This window comes from Amphibalanus amphitrite, unplaced genomic scaffold (assembly GCF_019059575.1).
Source record: "Amphibalanus amphitrite isolate SeventyFive unplaced genomic scaffold, NRLGWU_Aamphi_draft 000015F_arrow, whole genome shotgun sequence".
NCBI classification, from domain to species: Eukaryota; Metazoa; Arthropoda; class Thecostraca; order Balanomorpha; family Balanidae; genus Amphibalanus; species Amphibalanus amphitrite.
The window spans coordinates 1,643,894-1,666,618 of record NW_024881511.1 but is presented as its reverse complement, the minus strand read 5'-3'; the positions used below and the strand labels follow the sequence as shown (position 1 = coordinate 1,666,618).

Here is a 22,725-nt window from a genome sequence, read left to right as displayed (position 1 = left end):
AAAAAAAAAATGAAAACTAATGGATACACCATCCACAAGATTACTTTGGCTGAGCTGGCACCGTCAGCCGAAGCGGGTGCCATCTGCCCACACTTTGATCATCTTCTGCCACATCGTACATAACCTCTTTCAAACAAGCCTTACTTGTACACACATTGAGACTCATAGAAAATATACAGCTACACACTTTGTCATATGTAAAATTGTGCTAAGCACTGTCCTCACTGACCACTGTATTCTCAGCCCAGCGGCGGCTGTTGATATATGATGACATCAGAGGAACTCTCTGCGTATGACGCCTCCTTTAGAAGCCGGCAAACAGCGATTGTAGCGGCAACAGTGGCGCGTCAGTGGCCATTGTGATGGACGGGTGCTCTGTGGGCGCCTCGGTGGCTGCCACCTGCTCCACAATCATGTCGAGGCCGACCTCTGGCGCTGTGCTGTCGAATGGAATGAACTCTGGCTGCCCCGTGGTGACAGCCTCGACCGAGACTGTGGTATCCGCCGTCTGCTCCGCCGCTGTGGTCTCAGGGACCGTCTGGGCGGTGGTCCATACGGTAGTCTCCGGGACCGTCTCGGCGGTGGTCCTCGCCGTGGTCTCTGGGACCGGCTCCGGCGTGGTCTCGGCCGTGGTCTGGGCTGTGGTCCGTTCAGTCTGTGTAGGCGCAGCAGTGGTCTCGGCTGGCTCGCTGGTCGTGCGGTCATGCTCCTCGACGGCACCCAGAGGCCGGGTGGCTGCCGGTGCCGGGTTCTCCGTCTCCGCTAGCACCGGTGTGAGTGTGGTGCGCGTGAACTGAGGAGCCGTTGACTGGCGCTGGACCAGCGACCCGAGCAGGGTCCGCTTGGGCGGCTGGCCGCGACTCTCCATGTTGGATCCCTCCAGGTTGACCGCTGCCAGTGACTCGGCGGCGGTCGGCGGCTGGCTGGTGGTCGCTGGACTCGGCGTGGTGGTCGGACCGCCGGTCTCCACCAGAAGACTGGCCAGTGTGGACACCCGACCTCCGGTCCTTGGGGGAAGACGGAGACGCTGACGCTGTCGGACGCGGTCCGTGCGGAACCGGCGCCGCCCTGGCCGTCTCCGTTCCTCCTGCTGTTCATCTTCTTCCTCCGGCTGTTCAGTGGGCTGTTCGGTCGGCTGTTCCGTCGGGCGCTCGGTCGGCTGTTCCTTTGCCTCGACCTGAGGCGATGCCTGATCCCCTTCGGACTCTGGGCGCTCAGTAGGCGTCTGCGCCACCTGAACGGTGATCTCAGCATCGGTGGGTCGGTTGACGCGTAGCCGCAGTCGCTGCTGCGTCAGGCGCCGGCTGCCAATCCGCCGCTCCCGAGAGTCCCTTGAGGAGGCGACTTCGGTGTCTTCCTGTTCCTCTGCAGAGGCCTCGTCATCCTGCGCGGCCGGCCTACGTCTGAAGGACGGCCGTTGACGGCGGAGTTGGAGCCTGTTCTGTCGCCGCCTCTCGTACAGCTCCTGCAGCCGCTGCTGGGTCGTCTTTGCAGCCGATTCGTCGTCGTCATCTTCCACCTCTGCTGCCTCTGTCGTGTCTTCAGTGGTCTCCTGCGTGAGACGTTGACTGTCCCTGTCGGTGATCCCCTCTTCTCCCGGCTCTTCAGTCTCCTGCTGCACAGGCGCTTCGGCCTCCTCGACATCTTCTTTGGGCGCCTCAGTGGCGGGAGCCTCGGTGGTTCTCACCCTGTTGCGCCTACGGAACGGCCTCCGGGAGGCACCGTCTGGTCGTCGCCGACGGCTCGGTCGCTGAGCCACCTGCTTCTCCTCCTCAGCTGCCTGCTGACTCGCGCCAGTCTCCTGGGTAGCTGAGTCGCTGGCAGTCTCCGATTCGTCGGCCTCGCTTTCACTCTCGGTGCTCTCATCTTCCTGCTGCTGGAGGCGGGTCCTCAGCCTTTGCCGGGCACGAGGCCGGGAACGGAAGCCGCTGCTACCAACCGGCCGACGTCGGCGGAACTTCCTCGCCGGAGCTACTGGCGCGGCCTCCTCTGTGGTCTCGGTGTCAGTCTCGCTAGGCTCGGTCGCTTCGTCGATGACCGGCGCTGCCGTGGTGGTGGTTCGTCGACGACCGGACAGACGCCTTCGCGACGGCGGACGACGTCTCCTCTGGCTGGTGATGCCCTCGTTTTGAGTCGGCGAAGCAAGATCTCTGGTTGAGTCTTTCTCTAGTCCTTCGTCCTCGGGCTCCACGTCGTTGGTAACCTCCGGAGCAGAGGTGGGACGGAAGCGACGGCGACCTCCCGGCCTTCGGGTCCTGAAGCGGCGCCGTCCCTGGGTTGGACGCGGCTCCTCGGTGGTGGATGGAGACGTTGGCTCGGTGACACCAGCCAGTGCGGAGAGAACACCCGGGGGCAGCGGGCTGGAGATGTGCGGAGCAGGCGCGGTGGTCTCCAAAGGTGGCGGGTCGTCGAGCGAAGGCCGGCCAGTCGGCGGACCGAAGAACTCATCATCGATGGGCTGGAGATTCACCACGTCCGGAACGGGTCTGAAGAAATCGCTTTCATCTCCACCGAAGCTACTGTCGTCATCTTCAGCCAGGGCGGGGAATACGGTGGGATCCCGGGTTTCGAATGAAGAAAGGGGTGCTTCCGAGCCGGCGGGAGGCGGAATGACACTAGGCGCTGCAGTCTGAGGTCTCGCGGTGGTCGCTGGGCTTGGCTGTGAACTGAAGGAGAACGGTGCAAGAGTGGGCGCAAACACTTGACCCGGCGCTCGTGTTGTGGGCAAGAACCGAGATGGACCACTGAGCGGCGCCGAGTCGCCGGGACGGACCGGGTTCGGAGGCGGTGGCAGGCGCTGGAACGCCGCTGCGAACTGCGGAGCCACAAACGTGTTGAAGCCGAGCGCGTTGGGCGCCGGCAAGAGTCCGGAACCGAACTGCTGCTGTGACTGTGGCGGCTGCGACTGGAAGCCAGAGGGCAGTGGGCCGGCTGGCCTGCCGAACTGGAAGGAACCAGGCCGCTGGAATTGGGCGCCACCCGACGGCTGAGGACCACTGTCGTCAGGTCCCAGCGGGGCACCGTTCGGCTGGCGGTCGAAGCCCCCCTCGTCTTCGTCGGCAGAACCAGCAGGGCCGTTCGATGTCGAGATGGAGCTCACGCTAATTCCAGAGCCAGGCCTGGGCCTGAAAGGGGAGCTGCCAGCTTGGAATGAGGTGGGTAGGTTTCCCACCACGGATGGAGACTGGGGCCTGCCAAATCGTTGACTATCCTGGAACGCTGGCTGTCCAAAGCTCTGCTGCTGCGGGAAGCCAGGCGGGGGCTGGGGGAATCGTTGCTGGGGCCTTGCAAAGTCTTGCAGAGGTCGTGTGAAGCTCTGCTCGGCTGGCTGAGAGCCGATCGCTCGGAAGCTGGGTGGTCTCGCTGCAGAGGCGCTGCCCGATGAGATAGGACCACCGAATGCCGGCTGGGACGGCAATCGCGCAGGCTGCAGCACGAACGTGTTCGCAGGCTGGAAACGTTGAGCTCCTCCAAAGTCCGACTGGCGGTCCGTGATGTCGTCATCGCTGTCGCTCTCCTGCCTGTTGTTCGGCGGCGTTGGTCGAGGACCGACGTTCACAAATTGGGTGTTGACGAACGGCTGGCCTGGCTGCGGCGCCGGAAACCTAACTGGCTGGGCGAAAGACTGCCGCTGAAGCTCCCGTAGCTGGTCGACGCCCTCGTTTCGTCGCGGTATGAACGGGAACTGCTGACGACGGGTGCGGCTCCGAGCGAGCACCGGCGATGACGCAGCCACCTCGGATTCGGCGAGCTTGGCCGTTTCCGACGCAGACAGAATCGAATCCGACTTGGGTGTGCCGTATTCAGAAGCGTCGAAGAGCTCAGTAGTGGCGGCGGAATCTAGGTCGTCTTGGGATTCGGTGGCAGTCTCTGTAGATAACGAGCTCCCTGAGTCGCTCTCTGAAGACCTGTCCTGCGCTCCGGCAGTCTGCCGTTCGGTCGAGCGTCCACGCTTGTATCCGAAATCGTGTTGCACCGCCTCGCGAGTCTGTCCGGTCCAGACAGAACTGCTATCTGAAACCCGCCCGAGGCGAGCTGTTTGACTCCTTCTCCGGCCAGCTGGAGCCTCTTCCACGGCGATCTCATTCCTCACTGGAGCGGGCCACGGCGCGCCGAAATTATCCCCGTCCATTTCTCTAAAGAACTCTGCGTCGAAGTCGCGTTCCGTTCGCAGGAGGTCGTCGTCAGAGCGCCGTTGGGCGAAAGGCGAGCCACTACCGGGGAAGAACCTGCCAACCTTGGTGTCAACGATATCTCTGAGCGCCAGCAGGCCGGGCTCCTCCCAGTCCACTGATCGGCGGTGACGCACGCTCGGTCGGCGCAGCGGCGTCGGGCCATACGAGTCTCGTCGTCTGCTCGCCCGTGACGTCAGTCGCCTTTTGGGGATGTGCAGTCGCGGCGGCGGAGCGGGACTCTCCTTGACACCCTCATCGTGTCTGCGCTGTGCCGGTGTCAGCAGCGGCAGCACGGGCAACTGGGGTACCTCCGTCTCGCGGATCGTCTGGTGGATGTCGTTGAGGACAGCCCGGTATCCGTCCTCGGGAGGCCGGCGGTCACTGCGCTCGATCGTCGGCCCCGCTGTGTGGTAACGGTCCAGCGGCCGGCCGCGGCTGAACCCCAGAGGTTCCAGTCGCTGGCGCCCGGGTCCGCTCCTCTCACTGGACACAGGCGCGGTGTCGTGCCGACGGCGCGCCTCCAGTGCCGGTCGCCGCACGATCGGTCGGCTCTCCGGCTGGTACCGCTCGGGCTGAACGGGAGCGGAAGTGCTGGAGGCGGTGACTCCCATCTTCATGATCTCGCCGGCCGGGAAGAGGTGCTCGGTGGAGAGCGTATCAGAGTGTGCCGGCAACTCCTCCAGTGTGCCGTCACCGCCGCAGCGCAGCTTGTGATCGAAGTCGCAGATCAACGTTTTCTGAAACACAAATGCCTGGCATGAGAACACTGCTGTTACCTAAACTACGAACCAGGATCGAATGCCAAAAACCATCGCAATGTTGATATATTTTGAACGATGCGAATAGCTGTGCGAATGTCATAAAGTTGAGGAAGCAACAGCAAAAGAGCAGAATGTTGTCTCACCTGGTGGAACTTTGATCCCTCTCCGCAGAGGAAGGTGAACCGCGCCCCGGAGGCTGAGCAGTAGTGGAAGACCTCACAGTTGAACTCCGGGTCGGCAAAGTAGCCCTCGGCGCGGCACTGAAACCTGGACACGCAGAGGGATTCTCGGTCAGACAATGCGAGATCCGCTTGGACGACCACAGCCCACAAAGGTGCAGTCTGGTCAGACAACAGCGGTTCCATTGAATCTTTTAAGCTCACATTCGGGGTCACTGTCTGCTCAGGCCGTAATGATATGTCCACTGGAAGACGCTCTAAAAAGTACATATGCTAAAGGGACATGAAATCTTTGAAATCTTCCAGTCGTGTAAGTTCCGTCGCTCCCACGATATCTCAACATGAACTGGAAATACGGTTTGGCCGGTGCCTGTATATCACTCGTATATCGTATATCACTTGGCTGTCTAAGAGAAGCCTTTCGGCTTTCTCTACAAAAAAGCTCCAAATGACCACACCCTTGAAAAAGGGGAAATTTCTATCGCTCTACTCACCTGACCAGCGGCAGGATTTTGTCCAGCCGGCTGGGAGGGTTGGGCTGCGCGTCATCATAATAATCGTAGTCATAGTGCGGGTAGTCGTCGTCGGCCGGCTGAGCGGGCGGCGCCCCCGACGGCACTCTCTCCTGTCGGGGAGACACGGGGTGGTCGTAAGGTTCCCACGGGCTCAGACGGAGTGATGGCGCATGGAGCCGCGTTAGTGTGAGTCGAACTATTACGAGCTGTGGTCAGTAGGTGCCTACTCGTGAACGGCGACTTACAAACACGTTTACAGAACGTATTTAGACAGATGTAAGCCGTGAGGGCCAGCGCGCACGCAATCACACACACACGCACGCATACATACATGCATGCCTACAAACAGTTTCACGCAGTCTTTTGATACAGCCAGATTTTCACAGGTAGACGAGTCACGACGTTCTATAACTTCAAACCATCGGCGCATTGCCTTGTGATGATCGCCGGCGCCTGTCATTCCGTATCTCCCTGACCCCTCCCCTGGCGCCTTCCCTGTCAGTTTGCTGTCACCTCCGACCGATCGGCGTCCCCCTCTGCCTGTTCGGACACCGATCTGTCTGTCAGCCAGCTGCGTGGGATGGACCAATCTTTCTGACACAAGTTCACGTTTGCTAGTTTTAATTTTATCGCCATTAATCGTGTCGTGTTTACGTGTGTGTAATCGAATCGTTGCCAAGCCTATACGTTGGCGTGCGTGTTAAAAATCTAATCTCCAAATCACACGACTCTTATTCTGATTCATTCATGACTAAGGCGTTCTGGACCAATCTCTGTCGGTCCGTGTCATTCCTAACACCTTTGTCATCATGCATCACTGTCATGCGCCTCGCCCTGACCTGCACACCCAGTCTACCAACCGTGACCTGGGGCGCGGCCCTGCATGCCGTGGCTGCTGGTGCGTGCGTCACCTCAAGGTAGACAGCGCGGCGCCGTGTCCGTGGGCCGCCCCCGGCCGTTTCCACACGATGCCTGCCGCCCCCGGCGACAGCACTGCGGTGCGCCGCGCGGCCCCGCCTCGCGCTGCGCGCTCAGTTGTGAAACAGCCCGCGGGGCCTGGGCGAGGACGCTTCGCACGCCGTCGGGGCTCCCAGCTGTTGACCAGTCGCCGCGGCTGACCGCAGAGCGTCGCAACACGCGGTGAGGGGTACGCATTCCAGCACACCATCGATTGCCAAAGATACGTAACCAATTTGGGAGCTGTGGGCATTGTAGGCGCGGCTCAACAGATGTCTGTGTGTCGAGGTCTCAGTTGGGAGCGGGAGGGAGTATTAGGCTCATTTGTGCGCCATGAAAGAAGACTGTGATGTCGTCATGCCGTGTTGATTTAGGGTTTCAGTAAACCGATTGACTGACCACATGGAGTCTTTGGACATGTGTTTGTTCCCATCCGTCCCACGCTTATCCCGCGCCCTGATGGGGGGGGGGGGCATTTTGGCCCCCCTGTGGTTTTTCTTAAATAGCGAGAAAACGGCGGCGCGCAGCGCCGCCAAATTTTGGGTACTTTACCGGACATCAATTTGACACCTTCACACAAAATTTCAAGTCACAGGTCACCTCAGGTCAGGAGTTATTGAGGTCAAACTGAGGTCATGTTCGAGTAAAAATGAGCAAAAAACATGACATTTTGAAACGCTCACCAATTCTACAGTTAACAAGCAATTTTAAAGTTCTTTATGTGGTTGTGTAGACAAAAAACGGCGCTACAAAACTGCTATCTCGGATTTTCGAAATTTTGGAATTTTAACCCCCAAAAATAAAAAAAAATGTTTTTTTTTTAGAAAAACTCAAAAAATTTCCTTTTTTTTGAATTTCGAAAAAAAACCGGGATATATGTGATAGTCCCTGCGCTCTTCGATATACATACCAAATTTTAGATCGATACCTCTTTTTTTTGGCCAAGTTATAGCGAAAAAACTTAAAAATTGATGACGTCAAATTTTTGAACTCAATTTTTAGCAATTCTAGACCTCGTAGCGCAAAACGGAGACCATAATTGAACTCCCCGTGACGAGCTGCATCGAATCGATACCCATTTTATGCAAAAATATCAACTTTGAAATTTGACCTAATTTGACCTGACCTTGACCTGACCTTGACCTGACCTTGACCAAAACGTGACCTAAGCTGGCCCTAAAGTCTGTCTGACCCACATAATCGCATTTGTCATGTAAAATGGACCATAAAACATGTATCACACGACACTTTCATATTGTGACCCCCCAGTGACCTGACCTCTGTGACCTGACCTGGTATCAGTGACCTCAAATAACAAAATATGTGTTTGAAGAACATTTCTCCATCGATGATTTTCAATGAAATGCATTTTACACGATTTTACAACGCATTTCTTGAAATGCCTGTAAACGGTGAAAATTCGACCTTTGACCTGACCTGTGACGTCATCGGTTTGACCGAGGTCAATGAAATTGGGTCACAAGGTAGTTTCCCGTTGGGGCTATCCAACACCGTTAGCGCTTGTCGCTATGTTGCGTGGTTCTCGAGATCTGGGGGGGGGGCAAAATGCCCCCCCCCCCATCAGACCGCGTTGCTCGGCAGACCCCATCTGGGCGCGGGTTAACAGTCGAAGTGGTTCGTGGGAAAACGCTTTACCGTATTTATAAACGAGCTATAGTTCAAAATCTTACACTTTTTTCGTTCCGATTTCGTCGAGTGTGATCCAGTGGTCCAGAACAGACCCTCTCGTCTCCTTCCCGGCGGCGTCAGCTGCGGACAGCGGAGCACTGACCGCTGTTATCTGTCGACCCGAGTGTGAAGCCCTCCTCCTCTGCCGCCTTCGGTAGCCGGCGTGCGAAAGTGACCCGAAAGGCGGTCATGTTCTGCCGTGGCCGGCGATGAAGGGCCGCCGCGGACGGACCCGGTGCCATTTGGGTCAGCGTGGAGAGACGTCTGTCCGTATGGGGGCCGACGGTCACGGCTCACCGGAGCCGTCTCCGGTAGGCCGGTGAACGCCCCCGATGGTGGTCGGCTCGAGAATAGTGACAGTGGATGTCGGACCGACGAGAACCGAGAGCGGGAAATGATTGTCAGACCGGCTGCAGGCTCGAGAGCAGTGACAGTGGCTGTCGGAAGTGGAGTGGTGGACTGGTTATCATACCTTCCAGACTTTAGAGCAGTGACAGTGGCTGTCGGAAGTCATACGACTGCAAATACGGTCCCAGAACTGTCTACCCTTATTAGCAGCCGACAACCATACGGAGACTAGTCTATCCATATCAGCTTTTGATACCGACTGACTGCTGAGAGTTTTCCTACAGCTGCCGACAGCGGGTGGCAATACCGAGTGACTACAGCAGCTATCAATGTCAACGTGAGGGAGAAGTCCTAGCAGCTCAGTGCTGCCGACGTGCAACTCATGTGGAACCAACAGGGAATCCGACGTGGACCTGCGAGAGAAACTACCGCAGCTACCTGTGCTACCCACAGAGGCTCAGTAGTATCCAGCAACCAGTACCACAGCAGCTGCCAACACTGCAGCGCCGGAGCTCTCGGCTAGACCCGAGAGAAGTCGCCGTTTGCCGAAACGGATTCGGATCACTGCACCGCCTACGGCCCCGCGAGCAGAGAGCACGCTCCACGTGATAAGACCCTTGCAACTGGCGCTGCTTCAGTGTGCCATGTGTCGACGGCGCCAACGGCGCCACCATTTGCGCCTCATGCATTATAACGGCATGCTTTGAAAACTCCAGCACTCAGCAGCTCGTGATTTCATGGTGCTGTGCCATGTGCAGTGATCCGTGGAAACTACTGATCCATTAAGTATTGCCTACATAGCACAAACTTGCGCAAATGTGCGCTAACTCAGGAATATGAATTTGGATCGATGATGTATTTTTGCTTCAATGTGTGTGTTAGAAAAGAAGCTGACAACCTCGCAATACAAGATGTGGCTGGTGGAGAGACCAGCCCGCGACTGATAACTGGAAGTAGACTGGCCCACAGCACGCTCCGGTAAACACTACCTAACGGCTATTTATCGATGCTTCATCTGATTTACGAAGAGTTATGAGTGCATATGTAGATGATGATGACCCCCATGATGTGGTGAATGTTCCACTTACCTCGTGGTATGGTAGAATGGGGCGGTCCCGAAACCGATCATCACCTTGCGCCAACACCGACGCGAGCACAGCAATACCTGTGAAGTGATAACCGAGTCACTACACTGCTGAGAATTACACATTTGGTTTATTCACGGCCAAACTTTAAACAATACTAGAATGCCAAACTGGTAATCGTTGCGAGTCACAACGATATCTAAACTCATGTCGTCCCCATCACTGAGGTTGAGCCAATGGCCAAGTCGTTGACGTCTTGGCATACGAGTAACTACACTCTCACCATTTATTACACTTCCGCATTGAACCTGTCCTATTTCGCTGAAACACAAGCTAAAAGGAGGTCTCAACTTTCATTTTTTAATTCAAACAATAGAGTTTTGGCAGTTGGCACACCCACACAGAAATTGGTAATGACTCCGCTAACTCTCAGAGGTCTGAGTCATCTAAATCAGACCGTTTCACGCCAAGAACTGCCTCGTCACGCTTCTCTGTCTTGCGATAATGATGACAAAAGCTTGTGAAAAGATTGTGACACAGATGGTACGGCGACACCCCATGCTTGCGCCAGACGTCTGTGCAGATTTCCGTTCCGCGCTGCGCAGAGGTATACTAGTGCCTGACTGACTCAGATCTGACGCATGTCCCACTACCACTCATTGGAGCAGGGATGGGCAGGAAATGTGCAGGGTCCGTGGAGTGAGTTATTACGAGTAAAGTAGAGGTGGTCGTGTTCGTGGGAAGTTGATCGTTATTTGCGTGACCCTCCGGTGAGTACGCTAAATCTGCAATAGGTGACCGGTGATGTGTATTTGGATGGTGTATGCAGATGGTGTATTTAGCAGTGGAGCTAATTTAGCAGCGCAGTATGTACGAAGGCTGTGCTGCTGTGCAGAATGGGAGACTGGAACAATAGGCTGGTGTATACCACGGGTGATTACAAAAGGTAACACCAGCGGCTACATTACGTAGCAAACGCATTTGACTTGAGATAGTGTAACAGACAGATAATACATGCATACCATGTATTCATAAACTGCACTTGCAGTGCACCCTCAACGTATCTTACGGTGAAGACTTAAGACTGGGGCACAACGAAAAAGTAGCAGGAGACTACAATACCTGGTGAATGCATAATAACAGCGACTACATTTTGCGGGCGTGCTCGTAATAGAGGCGCGAAGTATGGAACGAAGGGGAGAGTTGTTGCGGGACACCAACACATATTCCTATTGAAATCAGCGTCCAGCAGTGACGTAAAGTTGATTTGTCACTTCGAAATCCGATGAGTCATGCTACCGACATATTGCATTAGTCTGTATAAGTCTGGTGTTGTATTAGTCTGGTGTTGTCTGGTATTGTATTGCATTAGTCTGGTGTTATGCTCCAGCCACCTTTTGCAGTCTTTAGTGGTGTATATCAGCCACTTATCGCATTCGCCGGTGTTATGTATGTACCAGTCACCTATTGCAGTACCTATCTGGTGTGTTATTTACCAATTACTCATTGCAGTGCCTGGTGTTACATACTAGCCACCAATGACGATCTCTGGTGTTATTTACCAACTTATCGTTGCAGTCCCTGGTGTTACCTTACAGCAATTTATTGCAGTCTCTGGTGTTGTGTACCAGTCACCTATTGCAGTCTCCGGTGTTATATAGCAATTACTCATTGCAGTTTCAGGTGCTATATACCAACCACCTGCTGCAGTCTCTGGTATTATCTAGCATCCACCTTTTGCAGTCTCTGGTGTTATACACCAATTCATTGCAGTCTAGTGTTTTATACCAGCTACCTATTGCAGTCTCCAGAGCTATACATATACCAACCACTTATGTATTGTTGTCTTTAGTGTGATATACCAACTACATATTGCAGCTCTTAGTGCTATATACCAGCCACCTATTGCAGTCTCTAGAGTTATGTACCATCCAGCTGTTACAGTCGTTGATGTTACATATCAGCCACTTATTGCAGTCTCTGTGACTGTCCTTGGCGCTCAAAGTGACTGCAATAAGTGGCTACTGATAATGCAATGTATCCGCCACCTGTTGCAGTCTTTGATGTTACATACCAGCCACTTATTGCAGTCTCTGGTGCTAGACACCAGTTACTCATTGGAGTCTTAAGTGTTATATACCAGCCACCTAGCCAGTTGGACCCTGTTCCTGCCTCTCTTCTTACAGCGCGTGTGAGCGAACAGCGACAATGCCGTCTCCGTGGCGAGTGGTGGACTGAGTCCGTGTTTTCTCCAACCATCGGCCGGTTACCCAACATGATCAGAAACCCACCAATGAGTGGTTAGGTTATACCACGCCTGACTTGTCACTCCCATGCCCACAGGTATGTCAGATCCAACACTACCCTGCTGGAACCAATGCTCGAATTATCAGACTTTTTAGCATAGTGTCCAATCCTGTCTTTCCTTTCCTTTCAGTCGCGAAGTAGGGGAAGCAGGGGTAACACCGCCACTGTGGGAAACACCGCCACCCCATCTGGCGGCGAAAGTATGAAATGTGAAGTGTAAAAATCCGTTATTTCCTATTGACCGCACGCAGGCAAGCGTCTTCTGATTTGTGTTCCGGTGTTTCAGTGTAATCGAAGCTCAATGTGGGCATTTAAAGAAAAATGCACATTCTCTTATAAAAATTCGATGAGTTGGGAGCACTTTTGAATGTCTTTAAGTAGAGACTCATTTTGATTTACTTGATTACATCGAAAAATAACTGATCGGCTTTGTCCAGTAAGATAAGTTTGCTTGAACCGTGTAGTACATTCTTACCGCTGGCGATTTTTGCTTGTGATCACTTATTGGGGAACACCGCCACCCCGTGGCGGTGTTACCCCAATTGAGGTTGCGGTGTTTCCTGTTTGTAGCGTGATAAGTGATGAAACTCCAAAGACACGCTTTATTTATGTTCGTAGATGTTCCTAAATCGGGAATAAGCAGCTTATTTGATTTTTTACTTTATATTTTTCATGCATCCCGACCAAGCACTTGCCAGCTGTATAAAACTGGCAAACAGCTGATGAACCTATACCTATTTAGGTGTCCATTACCGATTATTTGCGAAAATTACCACTTACCGACAGGAAACTCATCGCACACGATCTCTGAACAATTAAAAGCTTTCGTAGGAATTGGTTGGGTTAACATCAACACCGGTGGCGGGGTTACCCACACAATTTGTAGGCAGCAAACGGCCCCCGGTCAACAGACATGGTAGCCCAAATCTAGTCGGATATGAAAATTATTCTAAATCCATAGACTTTAATGCTAAATTGACTATAATTGAGAAGGTTTTATGAAGATACATGACCAGATACAGAAAAAAGCGAGATGCTATTTTGTAGATTAAATCGTCTACTATCTGCGACTTTTGAAGTGTTTTTCAATCTGAGGTACAGAAATCGTGTTCCCAAGAGACTGAAAGTAGCCATGCTTTACATTAGACCCAATGGCAAAAATTCGGAATCTGACGAAATTGGCCATTTTTACGTCTGATTTATGAAAATTTTGGACAGGATATATAAAAACCCGAGATGCTATCAGGTGGGAAATTTCATTTTCTATTACCGCCTTTTGAAGTGTTTTTCGATCTGAGACCGGCAAATCGTGTTCCCAAGAGACTGAAAGTAACCCTGTTCTACAGCAAGACAATGGCAGAATTCTAATATTTGATGGAAGATATCTAAGGTGATAATAACCTTATTACTAATTGCAATGCTTCATTGGAAAGCTCAACACTGGCACTATCATCGGTCTTTGCATTGCTATTTCACAGAACAACAAGAAATAACGTTTTGAAGCCTTTGCATATTGACTTACTTTTCATCGACGGGCTCGATCCCCACCACCACCAACAATTTTCCGGGAAGTCAGGATTTTGTAGATATTTAAGCAGAATTGCAGAGCTGTGTTAATACTACGGCACTTAAATACACATTTTAAGAAAACTGCTTTCTTTCTTAGCATGAGTTAGTTCTCAGAAACAGCAACATGTCGATATAATGAGAAAAAAACAAGTGCAATGATCACGCAAGAGAGTATCCCGAGTATCCTTAGCTCCCTAGCAACCACCTAGCAACGTAAGACAAAATAGTAAACAACTCCTGTTGATGTGAGGTACTCAGCCTTGGAAGCACACTAGACGGACACCATACTGGGCTTCATACTGAATTTTGCATACCAGAATGGATGTTTCCAACTAAAATTATTTTTTCACGAAATTTATCTTTGTTGCCCTACTATTTTTCGTAAAACCGAGATATACAAACTTCATGATATCAAAAATAATATTGTGATAATGAAAACCGCCATATAAAACAAAATAATTGCTGAGATCATGCCTACTAAACTTGGTCCTACCCCCTAATTCAATATACCCTGGGCAGCAAATATGCAAGGTATTTTTAAAAGTCGTGATACATGAAAACCTTTTAGGAGCATGCAAAATAAGTACCTAAAACACGTGAGAAAATGTTTAAATATTGTAACCAAAATAATAACTACCAAGAGACTTCACACATATTCTCTCATTTTGGCGAAAAGCTTAGGGGGGCGGTGTTACCCCCGCTTCCCCTACAACCCTATCTTTTCAGTCTTGGTTGTCTCTCTGTGTTTCTGGCGAGGTCTTTTTCCTCGCGGTCAGCGGCCAATACACTGTACTCTCCGGCCGAGGACGGTGGTCAGTTTCACCGCGGGGAAGATCACGACACTTTCTGTCGGTAAACAGGCTGTCCGAGCATCCCAGTGCACCGATACCTACCGATGCATAAAAGAATGACAGACAGCCGACAGCGGCACACATTGACCCGCGTGTCTATGACATTATTGTCCCGACGCCATCTGGTTTGCAGAAACATGCGAAAGTACATACATGAATGATGTATGAAACATTAGAAAGAAAGTGCAGAGTCGAGTCGGGAAAAATGTTTCCAAATATTCACATAATTCCGTTCTGTGCACTGTGCAGTATGCACTGCAGTGCGCACCAAGCGAATCGTATGAATACCTATTGTTCACAATGCATGTTTTGCATGTTTTTTTTGTAGTAGTGGACACTATGGAGTCCAGCTATTCGTTTTTTATATGAAGCACTATGTGTGTCTATGTAAACGCTAACAAGTAAAACATTTGTTTAGCCTGTGGGAATGTGAAATTGTCAAAGTTACATCGAATTAAAAAGTGTGAGTGTATCCGCCAGTATGGTGTCGTTCAGGCAGTACATGGGTGCGAAATTGACTTGGATTGCTGACGGTTCTGAGGCCTGTTTCACTAAAACTTGCGATTACAAGTGTTTGAACTTTACAATTCATAAGTATTTTTGCAAACTACCTATGTAAAATCGGATTTCACTAAACTTCATCACCAGCGGCACCTCCGATAAAAAGAGTTTGCAAAAAAACTTGTAAACAGTAAAAACGTTTTTAAAGGGACCCTCCCACCTTAACATTAGTTTTGAGTTGAGATAGCCAAGTTTGCGGCCAGGCTCAGAAACCACCATTACCTGGTCGCAACCCCCGCAGCTTTATGGTGTTCAAGAAATTTCTTCCCTTTACTTGCAGGGTGGGACCAGCGTGGTCCCTATCTCTTAACCATTACGGGAATCTGATGACGTCATCAGGCTTTCGAACGTCAGTTAAATGTTTGACTAAAACGTTTTGTAGCACGCGGTGGTATATGCTGCTTTGAGCGCAACAAATGCCGCACTTTCAAATAAAGTCGCTAGGAACAGCGGAGATCCCAAAAAGTAAACAACAGTAAAAGTCTAATATCTTTAAAACCGGTGAATATTTTTCAATGAAATTTGGTAGATATTCGTTTTTGCTCTTTCTGAACCGAGCGACATCACTTTCATGCCAATTCATTAACTTTTTTGAAGGTGGGAGGGTCCCTTTAATCAAGAACTACAACATGTTACAGATATTGCTTCTTTTTATCAAATTATGTCTAGTATCATGTCAAAAAATGCATGAATAAATTATTAATAATGATGCTGTTTCTAATTGGTATAAATGATAGTTCACAATATCTTATCATTGAAAGAAAATAACAGGCAAAACTTTTGACAGCAGAAGACTGTTGAATGCAATTATGGCGCGCGAATGACAAAACATGACGATATTTATTTATTGCTCGTAGCTGGTTCGTAGGGATTGTGCTAAGTAAAAAGAACATATAATGACTCAGCATATCATATTTGTTTTAAATAATTGATTGCTTTGCATCATTGCACAAAAAGTAATAAAATTCCGAACGTAAGAGCCACTGGAATTTCGGGTTTGTAAGTACAACGTTTTCTTTCAAGTTTTTGGTCTTCGTGAAACAGAAAGTTTGCAATTTCGATGTTTCTTACAAACTTTTTTCTTGTAAAAAGTTGGTAAAATTTAAACTCAAAATTCATGCTCGGAGGTTTCGTGAAATCCAAATTTCAAATGTTGGTAAATATTTCTTTTAAACTCAAGTTTTTTCTTTGTAATTACACACTTATTTGTTAGTGAAACAGGCCTCAGTTCAAACTTTCCAGCTTTATTTCTTGGATGCCCGTCTAGTAATATGTTCTGTGTTCTGTACGTAAGCCTCTCCGTCACCCCTTTTCAAAGATGACACTTCTAGCACTGCGGCTCTGACAATGACAATTTGATTCGATTCAGCATCACGAGACAATGCAGCTTTGAAAATTCGATTCAGCATCACGAGAAATTACGTTAAATTCGCCACTATCGAGAAATGGGAGCCGATTTCCACCATCTCCACGGGCACCAGGTGCGTGGGATTATCCAGTGTGGCGTGTCCATCTCGCGGATCTCCCGACACTCAGATCCGGTCCGTCCGGAGAGGCGTGGCCGGTGGCAGGTGCCCAACGGCGAGACGGCACCGCCGCCGGCGCCGACAGCGACCCAGATGGGTACTGGGCCGAGCAACCGGCGTCCGGCGCGGCGGGGTCACACATGGCGGTCAGGCCGGCCACATGCACCTGGAGAGATCTGTACACCGGAGTGTGAGTTTATCTGATAGTTATTCGCTGCCTGCTTCCAAGATCTTCCGTGAGTTCCGTCTACATAGCCCAATTACCCGAGCATCCGCCATACACTGATTTAACGTCGCCAGCCTTCATGTACTGATTTAACCTTATATAACACGCAATGCAGTGACCAAGCTCAGCATGCTAGTTATGAGTTATATTTTTCTTCTCTGAGTCTTTCCCTGTATTCATTCAGTGTTATTCAAGCGGCGCGCCTTTACAGCTCTCAGTCACGTCAGATGACAGCTCAAACTATTTCCCCTGGGAATAACTTTCCAGTTTCCGCACCGTCACTAGACAGTATGCATGTGCCACGACTTTGTATACAAAATTGCGGCTTAGATCAGTGGAGGGTGACATAGGGCGACCTATTCGCGACTGACACTGACCTTTTACCCGACGCACTCAACTGCGACAAAACCACGACTGACACAAATACGGTGCAGGTCAGGGAGCAAAGGCGATGGTATGCAGCGAGGTATGTGTATGCTCGTATACTACCAGTGCCCTTGGAACAGTACAGCCAGCATCGCTTAACTATAATTCAACTGTGACCGTAATTGAGAGCAACATGGGGACTCGTAATGGCGGGGACCGATCCCCAAGGCCAAATGAGCCAACTGCGCCAATTGTGCTGCGATTTCGCGAGCCGCTGTGAGCGCCGTCCTCAGAGGCTGGCGTCGGTCTCGGGGAGCTGGCGGGCGTTAAAACGGCGCGTGACCGGCCGCGGCCGGCGGCCCGTGACCGCAGTACGCAGTGAGAGCGAAAGTGGCGTCGGTCGGCCTGCTCCCGTTCGCCGTCGGCCGTCGGCCGGTGACCGCGGCACCGCAGGAGACTGACCGCGGCCGGCCGGCGCGGCTGGCGGCGCCGCCAGCTTTCGCCACCGACACCCTCAGTGGAACCGAGACCGACAGAGGAGACGCAGACTGACCACCCGTACAACTGACCACTGGACTGACCACCGCGACCAGACCCAAGCTGCTGCTGGTTAGAACGACCATCGGGCTAGCAGAACAACCATTTGACTAAGTGGCGAAGAAGACAGAGAACTTGGCTGAGAGACTGACCACCTGACCGACAGACTGACCACCAGACGCTGACAAACTGGCCAAGGACCTCTTCATTTTCACACCAAACTAATTCAAATTACAGCATAATCCCCCGGACCAGTATGCTACTCAAGCTGCTTTTACTGTCTTGAACAGCAAACTGCCTAGCTGTGAATACAGAGCTTTTCAAACCACCAACAATGACAGCCACCATGGGTCGACAAGCGCCTCGATTGGTGCATAGTCATCCCCGAGATCCAATTGAAGTACTGCAAGCCACGGCGATGAACAAGTAGGCCATGTATTGACCAGCGGACGGCGAGTGAACCCGGCGATTTCTCAGCCCGATAAATGGGCTGGTGGTGCATTTCCCAGATTGAAAACTTTTCGCGCCTCTCGGTACGAAGTGAGTTCAAACTGATGTAGAGCTACTCAGTCCAAAATATAATTCCGTTTCACATTATTTCCATTTCTGAGCTAGCACATCAGCGAAATGTGGGATCAATTTAAATCGTTGCCTAAAAGTTACAATGCTGACCGTTACGGAGAGGAAGAAGGATATCGACCGACAAATTATACGATTGCCTGCTGTCTTGAGCGTTTTCCCGATGGAAAGGTCAAAGTTGTGACCTTTACCGAGTGCACCAACCTAAACCAAACGTTAGCTAAAGCCTAAAATTAGATGCTTGACAATACGACAGACCAGAACCAAACATTGCTCAATAAACGTTTCCCCAGATACGTATTTAGGAAGCAAATGCCTATTGCAAAGGGCTTTGTATGACAAAGAATAAATTTCGATGACAGATCATATTCAATTCAGTGTCTGATTTATTCGTGATACATTTTAATCTGATCATCTCGGATGATTTAAATGTCCTTAAGCAGCGTGACGAGATGTCCAACGATGCAAAGTCGGAGCCTCTGCGTGCCGCCGGCGCCGCCCTTCACCCGGGACCTGACGCCGGGGGTGGACCAGCTGAGGGTCCGTCGGAACCGGCGCCGGCGGGGCCGGCCGCGCAGCCGGGCCGTGAAATGGCTGGCACGACGAGTCACACTAATCTGACCGTTAACGACTGGGCAAGGCAAGGTCACGCCGAGGGCGGGCCGGCGAAAAACACCATCACGTGCACGGGGGCAGCTACCGTGACCAAATTTTCCGGTATCAAGAAAATGAAACAATGATTCGAGCATGTTCTGGAGAGGCAATGTCGGAAAGATCCGGTCTCCACATATCCAGCCCGACCATGCAGTGTTGGAAAGGTCAGATTCCCACACCTTTGCAGCCCAGCCAGACGGTACAGGAAGGGTCAAATTTCCGAATCTACCCCGTCAAACTAACGGGATACGTGGATTCACGCATCCTGTCAAAGCGTGTCGTGATGGCAGAGTCGAGCCTCCGACTGCCGGCGCTTGTCCTGTTGGAGCCTCTTGTGCCAACTGCTACACAACACAACACGTGGGTATGGGAACCGGGACAGGGCCAGATGGCACAACTGCCCTGCGCACTGGCGTGTGTGGAACGACAACATTTTATGTTTCCTAACAGCGTGTAGTAAACCGTTCGTAGGAGGTGCATTATCTGTTATGAATAGCCCGTTCATCAATACGTTTAGCAGTAACGTTTATTTAATTGAATTTTTAATTATTCCAATTTTCAGTTAATAAGCCAAATTGATCATTGAATATCTAAGAGAGCTTGACCAGTTGCTTGCTTAAAATTAGGTGGTAATTTTGACACCTTCCAAATACTCTGTCATTTGATTCATTTAAGCCGTGAATGCGCACATGGTGACGGGCTATTGGGTTGGTAAATTGGTTAATGTTTTCCTCACACAGTATGCACTATACTCCCAGCGACTGTGTCAAAACTAGAAGCTACACGCACTTGTCATCTTGGTATATCATGCACGCATGCAATATTTATTCATTTTTGCTCAGTACTCACCGATAGCATGGCTCAAAAGCCGCCCTGGGCCTGCCATTATTGGTCCCACCGAACGGAGCCACCTGCAGGGACATCAATGGACTGTCAACAAACAGCGTAAAACCCGAACGCAGGTAAACGGCATGCAACGCATGCTGAGCAATGGCGCCAACACGTACGTGTGCATAATGCATATGTAGGTACCTACAACTGATGGTGTGAAGTATCCGCACGTCGATGTCCATCTGCGTCAGAGAACGCAGTGACCTCGAGGACCTCGAGTTACGGATCGGGGTGAGGCCAGAATTCGTCTAAATACGAAACTAGATTCCTTGAATAGCTCTGCGGCAAAGCCTTTCTGCTCCATTGCTGAGTATGTAGGTCAGTCCTCAATCGAGCCGCCCCTACATCTAGAACGGGCTGGATGACAGAAACATCCATGCGGGCAAACAATGTGCCACGCTCAGCACCATTCGCACCTTCTCTGCCTACGCTTCCTGTAGACCTCAATCGCTCGCATCAGTGCGTTTGGCCATCCGATTCCTATTCTGTGACTGAGCCTGTTTCCAGATCGGTGTGTGACAGTCACCGGTCACAATACCTGCACCGTGTCATTCATGTCATCCGCTCTCGGTCGAGCATGGAGCTGGCCCACTGACCTGTGCCTGATGGGGAGTGAGAAACGGAGAGATAGAGAGAGAGAGAGAGAGAGAGAGAGAGAGAGAGAGAGAGAGAGAGAGGAGAGAGAGGGAGGGAGGGAGAAGGAGAGCGAGGACGGAAGATAGATACCTTAAAGGGACCCTCCCATCTTCAAAAAAGGTAATGAATTGGCATGAAAGTGATGTTGCTCGGTTAAGAAAGAACAAAACGAATATCTACCAAATATCACCGAAAAATATTCACCGGTTTTCAAGATATTAGACTTTTACTTTTGTTTACTTTTTGGGACCTCCGCTGTAACTAGCGACTTCATTTTGGAAGTGCGGCGTTTGCGGTAGATGTTGCGCGCCAATAGCATATACCACCACTGCTTCACAAAGATGTTAGTATTACGTTTTAAAATCGTTAGATCACCGCTGACGTCACAAATTCTAAGGGGGCATTCCAATGCATTCGCCCCTTAGAATCCGAAAACTGCAAGTTTGAAATTCCCGGGCATATCTCCGAATTAAAGCATTTTTCGATGTTGTGAGTGCCCAAACCGGTATTTGCAGGCCATGGCCACCAATTGGCTATCTCAACTCAAAACTAATGTTAAGGTGGGATGGTCACTTTAAGGCCGCTGCTGTCTTATTTGCTGGGATCAATTTTATATAAGAACGTTCATGAGCCCTCTTTTATCACGAGAGATCGAAAAATTTGGCGCGTGGGATGATTTTATGCATTGCATTTTTTAATTAAAGGAAAGTTGGAAGCAAGGCCATATATAGTGTTGGAAGTACTATTAATGAAGCCTTCTCAATACCTTTTCTGAGCCGTCTACCACTTTCCACTAAATTGTTTAGGTTTCGAGATATTCGTTTCAAATTCCTATAACTGTTCAAAGCGTGCAAAGACTTGGCCGTCGTCCGTACGCTAATTTATTACCTCGAGCCCCACTGGGGTCCCGGATTTCCTCCATGTAGTTCTGTTTGAGTGTGTGCAGGAGGGGGGAGGGGAGAGAAGTGCACATTTCCTTATATTGCTCGGCGCCTGGGCTATATATCAAAAAGCGGTACGCTTTGGAATGTTGTAAAAAAATAAAGGAAGGATCACTATCATGTTTTGCAAAGAAGCGTGCTGACGAAAATACAACGAACAACATCGACCAATACGTGCATTAGAATCTGCATTAGAATATCTGCGAATTAATGTGATTGTTTCGGTATCTTGTCACTTACATATACCTCACCTGGCACGGTGCGTGGTCCGATGATCGGTGACCGATGCAGTGATGCTGACGGGTCTCCCGCTGTGTCCGACTGAGCTCCTGCTGACGCTGTATCCGCAGCGAACCTGACCCGCCCGGCTCCCGACACCGACTGCCGTGTCTCTCCCCGCCTCGCTCCCATCGACGGTCAGAGCACGACGGCCGGCGGAGAAAGCTGCACGGCCCCGCCCTGCTGACCGGCCGACACACCAGCTCCTCGGGCTACTCCGAGGACACATGAGCCCTGCTGAAACACACAGCTACTCGCGGGGTCTCCGCTACATGTAACCACTCCGAGGACCAATAGAGCTAGCCCTGCTGAAACACACCAGCCTCTCGGACTCTCCACTGTATGTAACTACTCCGAAGACCGATAGAGCCCTGCTGACCGATCAACACCAGCTCCTCGGGGTCTCCGCTAACTCCGAGGACTATACTCCGTGCTACTGAGCTCCAGGGTCCCGCTGCGACCTCGGACACGCTTCCTTTTCCAAGTCCCCGCTGTCGGACACGCTTCCTTTTCCAAGTCCCCGCTGTCGGACACGCTTCCTTTTCCAAGTCCCCGCTGTCGGACACGCTTCCTTTTCCAAGACCCCGCTGTACTACAGGTCCCGCCGTGGTTTAGGACCCCGCTGTACTACAGGGTCCCGCCGTGGTTTAGGACCCCGCTGTGCTGCGGTCTGCGGGGTCCTGCCGTTTTTCTTTGACGAACAATGCCAATCCACACTGTTTACATCATGTAACGTCACTTTTTCACCCTTCAATACTCGGAGGAGCCGCAGTTTTCTTCTACATACATATAGGTACCGTGAACCGTCATTCGTCCCGCAAACCGGCTGATAGACGCCAGCTTTTTTCTTTAGTCAGTTGTTTCTTAATGTCACCTAAGTGATCTCGGTGTCGGTCACCCTTGAAGGTTGGAGTTTTTGACAATTGCAGTCATCCTTTGACTAAAAAGGGTAGGTACCACCTTGCAACACCACAGTAGGTGCTCCAGTGCCTTCGCTCTCCCTACGAAAATACCGCTTTAATCGCGAATCGCAACGAAAGTAGCCTCATTCGGCTCGCCACATGATATTTCATCGACTGTTTCAAATAAGATG

The 22,725-nt window shown here is 51.1% G+C and overlaps 1 protein-coding gene across 1 annotated transcript; it reads right to left on the bottom strand.

The window, feature by feature from the left end:
• Nucleotides 1-3: 3 nt before the first annotated feature.
• Nucleotides 4-21,876, bottom strand: LOC122386016 (mucin-5AC-like). The gene is made up of 6 exons (XM_043374801.1): nt 21,605-21,876; nt 19,735-19,796; nt 9,713-9,789; nt 5,610-5,740; nt 5,080-5,203; nt 4-4,912 (listed from the first exon to the last, which is right to left on the bottom strand). The coding sequence occupies exons 1-6, from the start codon at nt 21,859-21,861 to the stop codon at nt 305-307; spliced, it is 5,259 nt and encodes a 1,752-aa protein (XP_043230736.1). The 5' UTR covers nt 21,862-21,876; the 3' UTR covers nt 4-304.
• Between the last annotated feature and the right edge of the window lie 849 nt (nt 21,877-22,725).